At 39.4% G+C, this 19,899-nt stretch overlaps 1 protein-coding gene across 5 annotated transcripts in view; it reads right to left on the bottom strand.

Moving 5' to 3' along the window:
• LIMA1 (LIM domain and actin binding 1) overlaps positions 1-19,899 on the bottom strand; it is a 90,445-nt gene that overhangs the window by 53,605 nt on the left and 16,941 nt on the right. For 2 of the 5 annotated variants that reach the window (XM_018047801.1, XM_018047804.1), the window contains exons 1-2: positions 10,314-10,421; positions 4,197-4,338 (exon numbers count right to left, since the gene is read on the bottom strand). In XM_018047801.1, coding sequence (XP_017903290.1) covers positions 4,197-4,315 — 119 coding nt within the window. In that variant the 5' untranslated portion in view covers positions 4,316-4,338; positions 10,314-10,421. Of the gene's footprint in view, positions 1-4,196; positions 4,339-8,403; positions 8,556-10,313; positions 10,422-19,899 lie in introns of those variants that run through there. The other 3 variants (XM_005679971.3, XM_005679972.3, XM_018047803.1) reach the window with 2 other exon arrangements.

The raw sequence follows: 19,899 nt of genomic DNA, 5'->3' as shown, positions 1-19,899 counted from the left end.
ACTATGCTGTGAGAAGGTGGCCTCTAAGTTTCCTTTGCATTTTCTCTCTGCAAGATTAAGAAGCCCCTAAAATGAGCAACTTTTTTCAACTTCCTCTCATCAGTGCTACTACAGGACCCAAATTCTCTATCTTGAGAATTGTCTGAAATGGATGACGACAGAATAAAACCCTGGGACGGGAACTGAGGAAGGGTAAAAGTTTAACTAAAGTGACTGACCGAGTTAGGCGGGGAAGGAAGTGAAGCCAAGAAAAGGACCAACAATCATGGCCTGGGTATTCCAGTTTGGCCAAAGAGCAAGGTCAGTGGGAATAAGAAAGTAGAATAGGTAGGACAGGAGGCTCTAATTAGAAACTAGGTTTTCTAAACACATATTTCAGAGACAGATTCTGGGTGATGAGAAGGTTGGGACTAGATACACGGGCATGGGAGACAACGAGCAGATGGAAGACATATGGAAGATTAAGAAATGATGAATCCACAGGAATTTCCTAGTGGTCCAGCGGTTAGGACTCAGTGCATTCAGTGCTGTGGCGTGGGTTCAATCCCTGGTCAGGGAACTAAGATTCCACAAGCCACCTGGTGCATTATTAATAAATAAGTAAATAAATAAGAAATGAAGAAATGATGAGTCCATACTATCAGACAGGTCATTTCTGAGGGTCAGTGATTCTACACTGGCCCCAGCAGACATTTGGAAGTGTGCGGGAATCTTCTTGGGGTTTTCCCCTCCACATTTTTTTTGGGCTGTCACCATATCATAGGGAACTATTAGCATTTGGAGGAAGGCAAGATGATGAGCATCCTGTACAAGGAAGATCTGCCTCATCCAAAATGTTGAGAAATAGTGAAGAGAAAATGAAGTGGGAAGCTAGGGTCCCCCATGAAGGCAAGGAGCTTGGCACACCACTGCCATGATGGGGAGGATAAGGATACTATGGTTAGATGTAAGCTTAAAGCACAGGTTTAGAACTTCAGAACAAGGCAGGAAAAAAATAAACAATGGATGGGAAACAGTAGCTGAGAGATAGCACCCCTGAGTCCTGGTCCCAGAAAATTTCAGGGTAGCATGCACAAAAAAAAAAAAAACAAAAAAAAAACAGACACGACTCAGATAGAATGCATGTCAAGGGAAAACCAAGTTCAGTGAAAGAGAGGTGGGGCTGGGGAGGGTGAAAAGGGCAAGAATGTGGAGAAGTTTCTCTGCAGAACAGAGTTTCCAAATCCCATTAATCATATCTCAACACTGTCTCAAAACCTCCCCTTCCTTTCCACTCCTCCCGCCCCCACCCTCAATAACTTTCATGTGGGTTCTCAAGAGAGTCTCAGAAGTGTCTCCATGCTATCAGTCTGTCACCTTTCCAATATATCTTTTACATTGTTGCCAGAGCATCTTTCTAAATAGAAGCCTAATCATTGTTTCAGCTGCTTATCTAACTAAATCCCAAACTCAGCATGGTACTCAAGGCCTTCCATCATCTGTCCTAACTGAACTGTGCCAATCCCTTCTCCCTTCTGTATTTCCTCATGCTTGACTGCTTGCTTTCCTATTTCCTTTATTCACGTTCAGCGTTCATGATCCTTTACTTGAATCTTTACTTGAACTGCGGCTGCTAAGTCGCTTCAGTCGTGTCCGACTCTGTGCGACCCCATAGATGGCAGCCCACCAGGCTCTGCTGCCCCTGGGATTCTCCAGGCAAGAACACTGGAGTGGGTTGCCATTTCCTTCTCCAATGCGTGAAAGTGAAAAGTGAAAGTGAAGTCGCTCAGTCGTGTCCGACTCTTAGCGATCCGATCCCATGGACTGCAGCCCACCAGGCTCCTCCATCCATGGGATTTGCCAGGCAAGAGTACTGGAGTGGGGTGCCATTGCCTTCTCCTACAAATAACCCTTATTTGTTCAGCTTTATGTTCAAGTTCACAAGTCCATCTCTTCCATTACCAGTGCTTCTTAAACGTCCCTGAAGTTAGAAACCACTAGACTACACTTGTTAAAAACACAAATTCTTGGGGCCCATCACAGATACATCAAATCAGAATTTTTAAGGGAGGAGTTGAGAAGCCACACCAGATGGCTTAAAATATGTCCCCCCAAATTTCTGACATTTCTCCCACCAAAAGGTAGAGTCAAATTCCCCTCCCTCTGAATATGAGCCAGGCTTAATGATTCAGTCCTAATGAAGAGAATGTGGTAAGAGTGATACTGAATAAATTCTGAGGGTGGGTCATAAAGACTACATAACCGCTACTCTGACTCCCTTCCTTCTTTGTCCCTCCTTCCTTCCCTCTCTGGATGCTTGCCCTTGAAACCCAGACAAGCAAGCCAAGCAGCCACATGGAAAAGCCACGTGCGGCTATTCTGATCATGGCCCCAGCTGAGAGCCCAGATGACTGCCAGCATCCACCACCTGACTTACGAGTGAGTAAGCCTTTAGATGACTATGGCCCCAGTTCTGAGACACCGAGGATGGTGAAGGCAACAAAGGCAAGCACTGCCCTAATCGGAGACTCACAGCAAAATCAACGCTATTGTTATTTTAAGACACTAAATTTTGGAGATTTTTTTTTCTGTGCAGCAATAGATAATTGGAACACCATATTATTAACAAGTATTTCACACGAGTCTTGAAATGAAGGAAGTTTGAGGACTTCTACTAATATAAATTATACTAAACTATACTGTTACATTCCTTGAGGCCAGGAGTTAAGTCTTAATAGTTTTTCAGATCTGGATTCTTTTTTCTGCAATATCTTTACTGATTTTCTTTTCTTTTTGATAAGAATATAAGTTTGAGATAAATTTACAGCAATATAAAATGCATAACATAGAAGGGGAAAGGGCTGTGCACTCTCCCTCCGTCTCTACCCCACCTTAAGCGATACCCACGGTGAACAGGTCAGAAGGGCAGTGTTTTCCACAGAGCAGGTGGTTGATGGATTTGTCATTGAAGAAAAGGCGACAGTGGTAGGTTACAGAAACTTCCTACTGGTATTTAGCTGTACTCTAGATATAGCTCCCACAATCACTTTCTTTAAATCTTTCCCATCTTCCTTCTTTTAAATGTATCTCCTCTAAAGTAAGAAATTCTACTTAGTGAGGTAAACGTACCATCTTCCCTAAGCTCTATGGCATCTCTAGCTGAGTGAAGTTAACATGCTTACCATCTCACTAACTTATCCCATTCCCTCAACATTTGCTGAGTGTAAATATGTTCTAATTGTCAGGCTACACTCTAGGAATATAACATATGAAGGAAAGGGGCCCTCATATCAAAAAACCCATAGTGCAGAGCAGGGGTCAACAAACTTTTCCTTAAACTGCCAGATAGTAAATATTTTAGGCTTTGAGGGCCATACGGTCTCTGCTTTAAATCTGCTGTTGTGGCACAAAAGCTGCCACAGACAATACACAAAAAGACATGGCTGTATTCCAATAAACCTTCATTTACTAAAATAGGCAGCCAATGGACTGCAGTCTGCCTACAGAGTTTACACTGGTCAACAGAGCCTTATGCAACGGTGAAATGTCTCTGCAATATCCAGTGTGGTAGCCACCAGCTACACATAGCCACTGGATAGTTGAAATGCGGCTAGTGCAGCTAATGAACTGAATTTTAACCATAATTGAATTTTAATTAATTTAAATTAATTTAAATGCATATGATTTAAATTTATTTTAATTAATTTAAATTTAAATAGCCTTATATGTAGTGTCTACCCTATTAGACAACATAGGCATAGAGTGCATCCAACACTCCCTTCAACTAAAAACCTGCCTCAAAACTTATCTCAAAAAACCCCCGAAACCAAAAGAAAAAAAACCCCTCACCTCAACCAGAAAGCCTTCCTGACAGCTTCTATCCATGGTGGTCACATACTGCCTCTCATCCTATATCTAGTTCTTACTCCCATTCATTTTGGACTTGCTAACCTTGTGATTAATAACTATGTGTTTCATAATTCTCTCCTGTGTTTACATCTCTTTCTTTCCCAAACTGAACAAAAATTCGAGTACAGAGAATGTGTCTCCTGATTATTATCATCTTCCTTTATCATAGAGTCTTGTGTGGTACTCAAAATCCAGAAGGTGCTCCAGAAAGTCATTAGATACCATGTCCTTCCTTCAGTGATCTCCCTGACAGGTGGTAATGTTTGCTCAAGACAGATGGTCCTTTTTGGGCCAGGATCAGCACTTACTTGGAGAATATTTCTACGATGGCTGATGAGTTGTTCTTGTTGACAAGAGAAAGTTCTTTGGCTGTAACCCTCAACGATAGAGAAGCCCATTGCCGTCTATTAAATGGAGTTGGTTCCATCTTGTCTACAGATACTGAAGTACCTATGTGATAAAGAAAGTCAGAATATTAGACACAGAAGAGAGTTCTCCAGCATCCAATGACTGGCAACAGTGTAGTGTAAGTGAGAGCAGAGAGCCCTGGAGCAGCAGACTGTATTCCTCTACCGATTCTCTCAAAAACTGTAACCTAGATCAAATGGTTGAACTGGGGTTGTAGTTTCCTGTAACATGAGAAGGTTAGATCAGGTGATCTCTAAGGTCCCTTTCAGTTTGCATCATTTTATGACTGACCCCACTGTGCAAACAGCGATTGGCCTTTCCCTGAACTGAAGTCTGTTCCAAAGTCACATTTGGAGTGAAATGTTCCACTCTTCTGAGTTACACCCCAGGGGAAGCACAACTGTCATCTCTGCAGAGTCAGGTCCAAATTAGGTTCTACCTACATCCAAGTTTCTTTTGGCTGCCTTCTTTCCCCAAGCTCTGCAGCACTGGCCACTTGGTACTAGGGAAACAGCTACAGATACCGCACTGAATAATATAAAGAGCGCAGGCTTAAAGGCAAGATAGACATCAAATGAAATAATAATTCTGTAACCTTAAACAAATTATATAATATTTTCAGTTTTAGTTACCTCACTGAAAAATGAGAATACTTACCCCTTTGTAGGGTTTTTGATGTGAATTTAAGGAGATAATATATTTTAAATACTAGGCATATTATAGTACCAAGAACATTTAAGTATAATATATTAGTATTGGCTTCAAGTCAAAAAATACCATAAAGTCATACTCTCGACATCACCAAGGCTGACATCACCTAGACCCTATCCATTAACTGGATTATTTGGTTTTGCTCTAGTAATTATCAAGGAGTCCCAACCTTTGTCCAAAAGAGGTGAGATTAGAAATGAGTCAATAGTTTCCTTATTTGAAGAGTGAATAATATAGATGAAAGTACTCCTTGCAGCTCTTGCGACAACCAAAGAACATAACTGATCGGTAGAATGCATGGTTCATCCGCTACTGCTTCCAACAGCCTTGACAACCGCAGAGCACAGTGTGCATATCCAAGCAACGGTGGCCTCCATTTCACACTAAAAGTTCCGTGATGCAAAGTAAGTGATAAGCAGCCCCAAAAGACCACACTACTTTTCCACAGGTAGTCCCTGTTCTCCCCACTAAAGCCTTGTCTGAAAACAATGCTAGTTTTGTTGTTTTTGCTTATTTGTTTGTTTAAATTCCCATGTTGGAGGGCAACATAGAACCCTCCTATGGTAAGGAGCTCTGGTATCAGAGACACATGCATTTAAATGGGAGTGTTGGCCCCATCACTTAAAGCTGTGTGTCCTTCCCTAAAAGTTAGATTTCTTATCCATAACAATAGTACTTACTCCATAGTACCTTTTTAGAAAAGTACTTATCTTTATCTATTTAGTTGGCTGCACCAGGTCTTAGCAGTGGCACACAGGATCTTTTAGCTGTGGCATGCACACTTAGCTGCGGCATGTGGGTCTAGTTCCCTGACCAGGGATTGAATCTGGGACCTCGGCCTTGAAGCACAGAGTCTCAGCCAATGGGCCACCAGGGAAGTCTCACTTCATAATATCTTTTTTTTTTTTTCCCCATAGTATCTTCATGAGGAATAAATAAGATAAAAAAAGACCCTGACATAGAATAAGTAAGTAAAAAATTTAGGTTTTTTGTATTACTTCTTCTCCCTGGATAAAATATTAATTCTATACATATTCTCTGAAATAATCCTACATGTATCAAATAATCTTGATATGATATTCATCTATCTGCTTTTCAGTTTGTAACTGACAGACCTACCAGACATTGTCAGTCCTTTCTCTAACAAGAAAAAGACACAGCTGTGTATTCAGCTAAACATAATTATGTAAAACCACAATAATGACCCTTTAAAACACATCCAGGAAACACTGGCCAACACTTTAAGACATTATTTGGTATAATTATGCTTCCCCAGTGTAACTACACATATAAATGATATCAATTCTAAAGGGATCAATTCTGAATTAAAAAAATACAAAAGATTATGTTCTCATATTTGTTCATGATAAAAGGAAAAGCATTAATTATTTGAGGGACTTAGTGTGAAAAAGTAAAAGGATTTTAACTCCCAAGTCTAATTCTGTGGTTTTGATTGCTCTCAGCTAGAAAGCCGAGTCAGAACAACTACCTTGGTATAATGCTGAGATAAGCCCACTTTACACTCAATGAGGCGGCTCACACCCTGACTACATCTTCATAGAAGCATACTATTGCTTCCTAGCGATGTGATTAGCACCCTGTGAAACATATAAAGGTGATAATCAGTACATGATTTTTGATAAACTCTGGTACCAGGTTGTGTGCATGCTAAGTCGCTTCAGTCATGTTTGACTCTCTGCAATCTCATGGACTTTAGCCCACTGGGCTCTTCTGTCCATGGGATTCTCCAGGGTGGGATACTGGAGTGGGTTGCTATGCCCTTCTCCAGGGGATCTTCCTGACCCAGGGATCAAACCCGAGTCTCTTATGCCTCCTGCATTGGCAGGCAGGTTCTTTATCACTAGTGCCACCTGGGAAAGCCCTCTGGTACCAGGTTGCCTAGTAACTACTTCCTACAAGGTCCTGCCCAAATAATGTATACAATCTGCCAAGCTTGCTAATGCACACAAATAATTGTAGCACAAGACAGAACGTGGTTAGAAGCAATGCATGGTCTAGGAGTACAGGACTTGATCTTCTGGCATGGTGGGAGAGAAGGAAAGACTTGATAGTTACAGAACTGGCAGAATTGTATCAAGTGAGGGCAGAAGGACAGTGCTTTCAGATAGGAGGGATACTGTTACACCACTAGGGATGTGAAATAGCAAAAGATACTTATGGAGTTAGACTCTAGCTGCAAAAGAAGTTGAAGATAAAGTAGGGAAAGACAGGATGAGGATGGATTGGGAAGAGCCTTGAAAACCATGCTAATGAGAATTCCCTGATGGTCCAGTGGTTAGGACTTGATGCTTTCACTGCTGTGGGCCTGGGTTCGATCCCTGGTTGAGGAACTAAAATCCTGCAAGCCAAGTGGCAAGGTCAAAATAATAACAAGAACAACAAAAAAGAAAACCATAGGGCTTCCCTGGTGGCTCAGATGGTAAAAAAGAAAACCATGCTAAGGAATTTGGGCCATAATCCTAGTGGAAAGAACTAGCCTGTGGGTGAGTAGAGGTGAGGTCTAGCTGTAATGTGTCACTCCCTAGCACACGAGTGACCTATCTGGCAAATGGAAAAAATAATTTCCCTGAGCTTCAATATCCACACATGTAAAAAAAAAAGAGTTCTATAAGTGGATTACCCAGTCTCAATGGCTGGATAATAGGAGTTTCCGAAAAAGCAAGTAATGGAATCTTAATGACTGGTCAAGAAGATCCTAAAATTGTCAAAGTGAAAGGTAATCAAGGTTTAAATTAGCATAGATGGGAATGGAAAAATGGTAAGAAAGAATTGAGAGTTCTTAGAATAAAACGGGCTTAGGGTGAGAAGGAATCAAAGGTGGCATCATCAAAGTTGAACAATTAGAAGGTTGCTGATGCAATTAACATAGAGTTAATAGAGGAAAAAGAGAGGAAGTAAGGAGTTTCGCTTTACACATGTTGAGATCTACACGTCAGCAAGAAAAACCCTAGTGATACACAAGAGGAAGCTAAAAGGTTAAGACATGAAATTTAGTCTACCAAAGAACGCAAAGATCAGAAACAGGTGTTAGAATGCTGCTGCTGCTGCTGCTAAGTTGCTTCAGTCGTGTCCGACTCTGTGACCCCATAGACGGCAGCCCACCAGGCTCCCCCGTCCCTAGGATTCTCCAGGCAAGAACACTGGAGTGGGTTGCCATTTCCTTCTCCAATGCGTGAAAGTGAAGTTGCTCAGTCGTGTCCGACTCTTCGAGACCCCATGGACTGCAGCCCACCAGGCTCCTCCATCCATGGGATTTTCTGGCAAGAGAACTGGAATGGGGTGCCATTGCCTTCTCTGGTTAGAATGCTATAAGACTTGACAAATACCAGTTTTGTTTCAAATACCGCTGCTAAATTTGAAAACAAGGTAGAAGACCTATCTTCAGAGCTGCCAAGCCGAAGAAGAAGGTGTACTCCTCTCTCTTCAAAGGAGCCAAGTCTCAAAGGGAAGATGAGAAGATGAGGTGAATTTATACATCCCGGTCTTCCTGAATTCTCAGACGACAGCAGTTCAAAACAGGGATCCAACTAGGATCAAGAAGATGAAAAGTTCTGGGTTTTTTTTTTTTCATCTCCTGCTTTTTTATGGAGTGTTTATTTTTATGTGTAGATAATATGCATAGAATAGCTATTTTGTAATATTAAGACTTTAAGTTATTTTGGTCATCTTATAACTTATCTTCCTGCTTATTTAATCTCCTTTCAACCAAACAACCTTTAACTAAACAATTAACCTTTTAACCGAATAAAATGTATTATAAATTAAAAAAAAATCAGTCTCTTAGAAAGAAAAGAACATTTTAATTTTTTCTTTTCTTTTTCCTTTGGCCACACCAGGCAGCATGCAGGATCTTAGCTACCTGACTGGGGGCTGAACCCTGGCTCCTAAAGTGGAAGCAGGGAGTCTTAACCACTGGACCACCAAGGAAGTCCCAAAGTAAGCATTTTAAAACATCTATTTATGCACACCACACATCTCAACCCTCACAACCAATTTAAAAAATTGGTTTTATTATCTTACATTTATGATGAAGAAACTGAAGTTTAGAGGTATTAAATAACTTTACAATGATCACTTAGCTATAGAGTAGCAGAGCTGGGATTCAAATTCATATTGTATTTGACTCCAAAGTTAATTTTCTTTCCACTACATGTAGTAGTAATGATTAAGACCATCACTTTTAGCCAAAGTCAAAAATGGGCAACAAAATCTCGAACCCACCTAAGCTGAAAACCCATACAAATTATCTTTCAGTAAGAGTGGGGTGGCAAGTATCTTCCCAAAATAGCATCAGACATGAGAATCATGCTTCCAGAGAAACTTAAAGTTACCTTGGGCCTGCCTGAAATACTCTCCCATTGTGAATATCTCGGCTTTCTGGACTTGCATTAAATCTGTGATACCTCCCCCAACTCACTCTGTCTCAGATGAGAGTCCCATTCTCAAATTTTAGGACAATGTCCTTAATCCTAGAAATTCTGTTAAGGGTGAAAAGGGCAAGTACAACACCTAAAACAAAAACAAAACAACCCCATGGACCCATTGAATTCTCCAGGTCAGAATACTGGAGTGGGTAGCCTTTCCCTTCTCCAGGGGATCTTCCCAGCTCAGGGATTGAACCCAGGTCTGCAGGCAGATTCTTTACCAGCTGAGCCACAAGGGAAGCCCAAACAAAACAAAAACCCTTTTCCAAATGGACAGGGCATTCATTTGGGGCTACAATATTTTTGAATATTTTTTCCAGTGGCCCAGTGGACTTTAAAATACAATCCATTGCACTGTCATATACCAATAATAACAGCAGCTATACTTATCCAGCACTTACTAACTCTAATTCTTACAACTCTGGAGACAGACTATTTCCATTAAACAAACAAACAAAACAAAACCCAACTGTGGTTTATTAAGATTGGCGAAATTGCCTAAGGTCAGACATTTAACACAAGGCCCAGGCAGAATTCAGCATTCAAACTCTAAAACCCAAGTTTCACCTGTGAAGGAAAAACTGCTGGACTGATGGAAATTTGGGCAGGAATTAAAGGAAACGGATATAACAAAAATAACTCTTAAGATTTCTAGCCTGAGACTGGGGCAGTGGCACAGCGAAAAATAATGGGATACATAGAAAGGGGAACTATTTGCTAAGCGGAAGATGCCTACAGTTTTAGACACATATGGCAGATTTTTATATCGAGAGAGAAGCTCAGAAATCAAGTAATCAAATCCCCCTTTTTACAGTAAGGGAATTAAGCCAAATAAACACCCAATAACTTTCCCGAACTCACCATCTAGTCAATATGAGAGCCAGAGCTATTCTCAGTTCAGAGTTCTTTTCTCACACCTGGCAGCTTGAAGTGGAACAGCTAAACCCCTATAGGTGAGCTGTAGCCTGGATATAATGATCTCTGAACAAAGGTCCTTGAAAATCAAGGGTTGGGTAATGACTCACAGGGAAATTTGGCCCCAGGTATCTGCTTCCTCAAGAGATTGCTTAGGGTGAGGTCTATAGCCGCTTGGGAAACCAACTCTAATAAATTCCCTTTCGCTAACCAAGCGAACTGTCTCCCAGAAACAAAACTGACAAAAGCAAAAGAGTTGCCCCTAATAAAATCCTGTTCTTAAAAATCCAATCTTGGGACTTCCCTGGTGGTCCAATAGTTTAAGACGCCACCTTCCACTGAAGGGGGTGCGGGTTCCATCCAGGTTGGGAAACTAAGATCCTGCATGCTACACAGCGCAGCCAAAAAAAAAGTAAATAAATAAAATCACTTCATAAAACAACAACAACAACAAAAGCAGGACAGCTCAAAAAAAAAAAATCCATTTCTTGCTGTTTTGTCTTGCTCTTGAGATGGCTGCTTATGTAAGAGGCATAGTTAGTTGAATAGAAAATAGAGAACAAAGTACAAACTCAGTTGTTTTAAGAAAAATATTCTTTTAGAAATAGATTGTAGACTTAAAGAAAAACAAATCTAAAAAACTTCAATGTGCACATATAGCTGATTTACTTCTATGTATAGCAGAAACGAATGCAACTTTGGAAAGCAATTATACTCCAATAAAAAAAAGTGAAAAATTAAAAAAATAAAAAATTTCAAGGTGCAAAGGGAAATTTTAAACAAAAGCAACATGAAATGTGTTTCCACACCACATTTCTTTAAAATATAAACTGCATTTGTTTCTAAGGGTGTATTTTTATACAAAAAATAATGATTAAATTCATACCCCTGAAAAAAAAAATCTGGAAGTTAATAGCTATTTTAACCTTTTATATTGAAATAATTTTAGATTTACAGAGTTGCAAAGATAGGACAAAAGTTTCTGTACACTTTTCACCTAGGTTTATATTACATTACAACAGTACAATTATCAAAATTAAGAAATCAACATTGGTAGAATACCACCAAATTAACTATAAATTTTATTCAAATTTTACCAGTTTTTCATTAATGTATTTTTTCTATTCTAGGACCCTACACTGCACTTAGTTGCCATGCTTCTTTAAGTCTCCTTAAATCTCTGATAGTTCCTCTGTTTTTCCTTGCCTTTCATGGCCTTAACACTTTGAAGAATACTGGCAGATATTATGTAGACTGTCCCTAATCTGAGTTTCCTGGTTTCTCCAATAAAAAGAACCAGGGTTCTCTGGAGAAGTGGTTGATTCCAGAACTGCAGCAGGACAAATCCAAGATAAACCTAGACAGGGAACTGTACTCAATATCTAATAATCTCTAAGGGAAAAGAATCTGAAAAAGAATATGTATATCTAACTGAATCACTTTGCTGTACACTTGAAACATAACATTGTAAAGCAACCATACTTCTATTTAAAGAGAGAGACAGACAGACAGAGACAGAGAGATAAAAACAAGATAAGCCTGGAACATCTCTCAATGTTCAAAAAAAGTTTGCTTTAAAAAAAAAGTTTTCTTGGATTAGATTGAGGTTATAGAATCTGGGGAAGAATACTACAAAGCTGATGAGCCTCCTCAGTGCATGGTATTAGAGGGTACACTATGTTGATGTCTGTCTTATTACTGAAGATGTTTACCTTGATCACTTGGTTAAGGTGATATCTGCTAGGTTTCTCCAATGTAAAGAGGCTATTTTCATCTGTTTATAATTCATAAATATTTGGGGAGACATACCTTAATCCTGTTTTTCCTTAAACTTTTACTCACTAATTTTAGCATTTACAGGGGGATCTTGGCTCCAGGAATCATTATGGTGGTGTTCTAATGGTGATTTTTTGTTGCCCTCATTCCTTCTGTATTTATTAACTGGAGTACTTCTTCTAGAAGGGAGAATTGGCCTTTCTCCCTCATTTATTTAGTCAAATCATTTATTTATACTAGTATTAGACTCATGGACACTTATTTTATTCTCTGGGTTATGATATTCCTGGATTATTTTATTTTGTTGCATAGATCGTTCTACTTTAGCCATCTGGGACTCTTTCAGCTTGGCTATGGTGTCCTTTCAAGATGCCACCAATTTTTTTAAGCACTTTTAAGCTCTAGAAGATGTTCCAGGTTCATCGAGTGTTTGCCCTGCCCCGGCTCTGGAATCAGCCACTTCTCCAAGGAGCCCTGGTTCCTGTTATTGGAGAAACCAAGATCTGGGCAGTAGGTGTACTCAGTGCTACTCAGACGTCACTGCTTCTGGGATCTCAGGGGACAGAACCAGGAATTCCATGTGTGAATATTAACTCATGTATACACACACATCTATATTTCTATATTTATTTCTCTATATACCCATGTATATGTGTCTATAAATATATATTAGTCAGTTAAGTCGCACAGTCATGTCCAACTCTTTGTGACCCCATGGACTGCGGCACATCAGGCTTCCCTGTCCATCCTGGAACTTGCTTAAACTCATGTCCTTTAAGTTGGTGATGTCATCCAACCATCTCATCCTCTGTTGTCCCCTTCTCCTCCTGCTTTCAATCTTTCCCAGCATCAGGGTCTTTTCCAATGAGTCAGTTCTTCACATCAGGTGGCCAAAGTATTGCAGTTTCAGCATCAGTCCTTCCAATGAATATTCAGGATTGATTTCCTTTAGGATTGACTGGTTTGATCTCCTTGAAGTCCAAAGGACTCTCAAGAGTCTTCTCCAACACCACAGTTCAAAAGCATCGTTTCTTCAGCACTCAGCTTTCTTTATAGTCCAACTCTCACATCCATACATGACTACTAGAAAAACCAGAGCTTTGACTAGACAGACCTTTGTTGGCAGAGTAATGTCTCTGCTTTTTAATACACTGACTAGGTTTGTCATAGCTTTCCTTCCAAGGAGCAAGCATCTTTTAATTTCACAGCTGCAGTCAATATCTGCAATGATTTTGGAGCCCAAAAGAATAAAGTCACTATTTTCATTGTTTTCCCATCTATTTGCCATGAAGTGATGGGACCAGATGCCATGATCTTAGTTTTCTGAATGTTGAGTTTTAAAGCAGCTTTTTCACTCTCCTCTTTCACTTTCATCAAGAGGTTCTTTAGTTCCTCTTCGCTTTCTGCTATAAGGGTGGTGTCATCTGCATATCTGAGATTATTGATATTTCTCCTGGCAATCTTGATTCCAGCTTGTGCTTCATCCAGCCTTTGATGAAGCCTTCATTCATCATTTAGCATGATGTACTCTGCACAGAAGTTAAATAAGCAGGGTGACAACATACAGCCTTGACATATTCCTTTCCCAATCTGGAACCAGTCTGTTGTTCCATGTCCGGTCCTAACTCTTGCTTCTTGACCTCCATACTTGCATACCTTGACCTGCTTCTTGACCTTGATTTCCCAGGAGGCAGGTAAGGTGATCTGGTATTCCCATCTCTCTAAGAATTTTCCACAGTTTGGTGTGACCCACATAGCCAAAAGCTTTGGCATAGTCAATAAAGTAGAAATAGATGTTTTTCTGGAATTCTCTTGCTTTTTCTATGATCCAACAGATGTTGGCAACTTGATCTCTGGTTCTTCTGTCTTTTATAAATCCACCTTGAACATCTGGAAGTTCTTGGTTCATATACTGTTGAAGCCTAGCTTGGAGAATTTTGAGCATCACTTTGGTAGTGTGTGAGATGAGTGCAATTGTGTGGTAGTCCAAACATTCCTTAGCAAATATACTTATATATATTTATAAATATATACACATATATTTATAGAGAAGGAAATGGCAACCCACTCCAGTATTCTTGCCTAGAGAATCCCATGGATGGAGGAGCTTGGTGGGCTACAGTCCACGGGTCACAAAGAGTCGGACATGACTGAGCGACTTCACTTTCACTTTTACACATATATTTAAACTACAAATTCATAGTGGTATTTCTGAATCCAATCTTGCATCACAAAATTTATTCTAGTATTACCTTTTATTTACTTGTACCTTCCTTCTCTGATGGTGAGAAGCCTAATTTCATAGAATTTGGAAAAAGATATAGAATCTTCAAAATTATGCCATTGCCAGTTTACTCCCTGATAAACCATCCCTTCCTTCCTCCCTCAATCTAGTCATCATTCAAGACTCAAGTGAATAATCTGCCTCCTCAGAGAAGCCTTTCCTGAACTGCTCTAGCCTTATTCCTAATCAGTATAGGCCACTTCCTCTGCCTTTTAATAATTTTATAAATCATACTTTGTAGAAAGATTGATTGTTGAGGTGAGAGGACAGATTTTACTTGCCTTCTTGCCCTCCTAGTACCTAGTATTGCTTTTTACATAGAAGGAACTCTATAAATAAATCTTGAATTGCATGAAGGCTTAAATTTTATCCCAAACACTATCCGTACCAAAAAAAAAAAAAGTCTATTATATAGCCCAGGCTTCCCAGATGGCTCAGTGTTAGAGAATCTGCCCGCCAAGCAGGAGATGCAGGTTTGATCCCTGGGTCGGGAGGATCCCCTGGAGAAGGAAATGGCAACCCACTCCAGTATTCTCGCCTGGAAAATCCCATGGCCAGAGGAGCCTGGTGGGCTATAGTCCATAGGGTCACAGAGTCGGGCATGACTTAATGACTAAACAACATTATATAGACCTAAGGCTTGTTGTTGAGAAGGTAAATACTATTTTTCAGTAATTTTAGCTTATTCAAACTCTGACAAAAACTCAAATGATAGGAAAAAAATAGAACTACTAAATAACTTCAAATACTACACATAAAAGTTTCACTATTATTCAGCAACATGGTGACTGACAAGTCTGTAGCACATTAGAATAATCATTGTTACTGTTCTTGAAAGAGCTTCAGCCAGGTCTCTGTAGAAACATGTATCCTAGACAATAGGGAAATTGTAAGAATGACCAAATTTCCCAGAGATCAGCAAGAATGTAGATATTTACAACAGGACAGAGTCATTTCAGTAATATTTGACTCTTTTATATCCTTTATAAGAATATTTTGTTCTTAAAAACACTAAGATCCAGGGCAAGAGTAATGAAAAAAGATAACTAAGAAGCAACTTTACTGCTAGAAACTGCTCACCAAAGAATCAGAGCAATCTTCACTAGGCACTTACAAATATTCACCCTAAGCAATTCACATGTTACCATTCCAGAGATAAAAGAAGAAGAAAGCACCCTCAGATATAATCTCTTCTCCGACCTGGGTTTTCTTAGGAGAAAAACAAGTGTTACAACAGTGACTCTTCTATCTTCCCGAGTGTCTAACTTTACCTCCACCTCTGACTTTGCCCTAAAAACATGTTCATATTCTTGGGGGGTATGTGTGTATGCGCACTCACATGTGTACCTGCATGTGTATGTGTACCTGTCTGAAACCTGCATATGTGGATAGGGCTTCTGAGGTGGGGCTAGTGGTAAAGAATTTGCCTGCCAATGCAGGAGAAGTGGGTTCAATCCCTGGTTCGGGAAGATCCCCTGGAGAAGGAAATGGCAACCCACTCCAGTATTCTTGCCTGGAAAATTCCATGGACAGAAGAACCTGGTGGGCTACAGTCCATGGGGTCGCAAAGAGCCAGACATGACAGAGCACGTACACACACACACACACACACACGGATTAAAGAAATAATCCTTTTTTCTTTTAAGCCCTTTTCCCCCTCAAATGACCACCTCACCTTGCTCCCACCTTAAAAGCCAAACCTTAGTCTCTGCTTCTTCATCTTCCATTTATCCCTCTGACTGCTTGGGTGTGGCTTCCACTCCCAACATCCTGCTGAAATTATTCTCCTGAAGATCTTTTACTATGAGATCCAAGGACCATGTCTCAGTTTTCATCGTTCTCTATTGTCATTTGAGATGCTGATTAGTCCCTCATTTTTGAAATTGCATTTCCCCTGTTTTCTCTTAAATGGAACTCTTCTGATTCATTTCCTATCTTTTTAACCATCACAATTTTCTCATACAATCACCTCTCTCTTTCCACTTATCCTTGCTCCTAGGCAGTACGTGATGGTCAGTATCTCTCTTCCCTCTGAGTAAGCTCACCTCTGCTCAAGTCATCAAAGGTCACTTACACCAAATGATTCCCAAAGCTGTATCATAAGCCCTAACCTTCCTGAGTTATGGTTCTAGAATTTCCATTGCATGATGGATAGCTTCATATGTCACATTAAGTACACAACAAATTCAGCCCAAATCATATGTATCATCTTACCTTTATCCTTCAAATTAAGTTTGCTTAACCACAGACAATTTTCTCCAAAGATGAGCTGGCATATGAAATTTTGCTTCTATAAAATAAAATGACGTAGCATGAAAGATGGCATGATGGTAACAAAATATGTATAAGGTCTGAAGTCAAAAACAGGACTTTCAAGAACTCACTCTGCCTCTTTCTAATTATGTTGACTGCAGGCCATCAAGTCTACATCACTTATCTTAGCTCATCAAAAATTCTATGTAAATGTGAGACATATGAAGAGAGAATGGTATAGAGGCTAAGAGCAGAGTTTGACTATAGCTGTTCAAGTCTCACAATATTCATGAGCTGTGTGATCTCAGGCAAGTTATTTTACTCTGTCTCAGTTTTCACATATGTAAATTGAGCAGAAAGAAACCTACCTCATAGCATTGTTTTGAGAATGGAAACAAATTCCTAAACATTAAGTATGTACAAACTACCTAACACCTCTTAAATGCTCAATAAATGTTTATTATTATTATTAATAAACATTCCCTTTATCTTCTTTTACATGTAGACTTTGTATAAACTTTTTCTCACACATTTAGGCTGGCCCAGCTTCTCTCTCTTAATTCTGGGCCTTTCTCTGTACATGCTGCTCCCTCTGTCTAAAAGGATCTCCCTTTGGACCCTCCCTGGCCTTATGCTATAGGTCCCAGCTTAGATGACACTTTCCTCCAAATGCCTTCCCTAACCCCTAAGCCTGCACTAAGAGGCTGCTGTCAAACTTCCAAATGACTAGACATATCCCAACACTAATCACATTGCATTTTTTTTTATTATATTGTTGTTTAACTCTCAGGATCATGCCTGGCACATGGGAGGTACGCAAGTATTTGTTAAATGAAGGGAGATTTACCAGGTATTCAAAATCATTTGCTGGATTCACCTATTTTTATAAACTAGTACTTTAGGGGAAAAGAAAATGAAACAAAACAGTGGGTTATGTTTATTCTGAGATAAGTCACCCCAAATTATGGGAAACCAGTGGACATAGCCACCAAAAAAAACAAACAAGGTCTCTAGCCCTAAGCGAAGGTAGAATAAAACTGAACCTCATCAATATAGATTGTCTTAGTTAACTTGTTCTCTTAGCATAAGTCAGGTATTTTCTTACAAATAACTATTTGGCTCTTCAGGTAAAAAAGTCTCTACCTGCTCTTATCCATCCCTTATCCCAAGCCAATTCTAATTCCCAAAGGCAATCTTTTTCATAGTTTGGAGTAATAGGCTTTCTGATATTGCCTATACATGATATTGAAGTGCTCAAATTTCTTCTTAAATGTTTGTTTTGGGTAATTTGATGTTCCCTAAGTTTAAAATACACACCAGATTTTAGAAACCAAAAGAGAGCTAAGATAAGAAATAAAAAGGAGGGGAAGGTTCAATTCAGTAGGTCACACACTTGTGTGTTCTTAAGAAGCACCCAGGAAGCATGTTTGAAATACAGATTTCCAGGTCCCATGCCACAATTCTGGTTCATTAGGTTTGGAGTAGGGGCCAGGAAGATGACCCCATTTTACCATGAACTTTGAAGTGATTCTAGTGCTGGATTCTCCCCATCATATGTTGGAAAACACTGAAATAAAACGGTCCAAGACCTGTAGGTATTCCAAGAAAAATGGAAAAACAGCAGCATAAATGTTTTTATATTGTTCATTTCAAATTTTACATGGTCCTTCAAATTTGGCAGTGTAAGATAAATGGCTGCCCTTCAAAGGTAGACTGAGGTTTGAACAAAAATGAACCTGGGCCACTGAAATGTTATCAATGTTTTGGCCATTATGTAGGTTCATGTAAAACTTCTCTGACCAGATGGCACAAAATTATTGAGCAGACCAATGACACATGATAATAAAACTGAGTTCTTCATACTCTTTTTTTCTTTATATTGGCTTGCTGCTGAATTTAAAATGTACTTGAGAAAAATTTACAGGGTTTAAAAAAATGGTATCTGAATAGAAATTCCAATTTATTTTTATATTCTGAATATGATGGTAACTAAAACTTATTAAGATGTTAAAGCAGGAAGCCAACAGGCTTGGGCTCTAATCTTTATTTAATTTGCCACTAATTAGCACTATCATCTGCTTAACAAGTCATCTCCTCAGGGCCTCAACTTCCTCTTGTGTAAAACGAAGGGTTAAAATAGTCTAGTGTTTTTCTAACTGTAGATCACAATTAATAGGTTGTGAAATCAGGTTTAGTGGGTTAGCATGTTTGTTTATGTTAATTAAAAATGGAATGAAACAGAAAATAGAGGGCATCACACACATTAGAGGTAAATATCCTTCTTCAAAGCTTGCTGTTGTTTGAGTTTGTGTGTGTATAAACTGGGTAAGAATGTAAAATAGTTCTTACTGAGGCATGTGGTTAAAAAATGATAGTTTGACAAGTGTTGGCGAGGAGGCAGAGAAACTGAAACTGTCATACATTGCTGATGGGAATGTAAAATGGTGCAGCTGCTTTGAAGAGTTGGCAGTTCCTCAAAAGGTTAAATACATAATTATTATATGACTTAGCAATTCCACAGTTCCACTCCTAGGTATGTAGGTGTGTTTGTGTGTGTGTGTCTCCAAGAGAAACGAAAACACATGTCCACACAAAAATTCGTACATAAATGTTCACAATAGCATTATTCACAACAGCCCCAATATGTGAATGTTCCAAATGTTCATCAACTGATGAACGGATAAACAAAATGTGGTTTATGCACAAAAAGGTGTTTTATTCAACTATGAAAAGGAAGTACTGATACATCTACAACATAGAGGAACCTTGAAAAAATTATACCAAGTGCAAGGAACCAGTCACAACAGATTATGTTGTATGATTCCATTTATATGGGATGTCTGGAAGAGGCAAATCTATAGAAACAGAAAGTAAATTAGTGGTGACCTAGCACTTGGGGGTAAGGGAGAAGGGACTGATTGCTAACAGGCACGGGTTTTTTCCCAGGAAGTGGGGAAAATGTTGTAAAATGATAGTGGTGATGGCTGTACAGATCTGGTAATATACCACAAACCACTGAATTGCCCACTTTAAAAACAGGTAAGTTGGTATGGTATAAGAAATACGTTCCAATAAAACTGCTATTTTTAAAAAACACAGTTTGAAAGTCACTAGCTAGATGATAGGTGATCATTGGGGTCCCTAAGAATGCTCAGTGTACCCCTCATATAGGGTTCACACAATGGTTATTTGGAGTAAGTATCATGAAACACCAGCTGA

Source organism: Capra hircus, chromosome 5 (genome assembly GCF_001704415.2).
Source record: "Capra hircus breed San Clemente chromosome 5, ASM170441v1, whole genome shotgun sequence".
Taxonomy (NCBI): Eukaryota; Metazoa; Chordata; class Mammalia; order Artiodactyla; family Bovidae; genus Capra; species Capra hircus.
The sequence above is the reverse complement of the archived record's forward strand: the minus strand, read 5'-3'. Positions and strand labels throughout refer to the sequence as shown.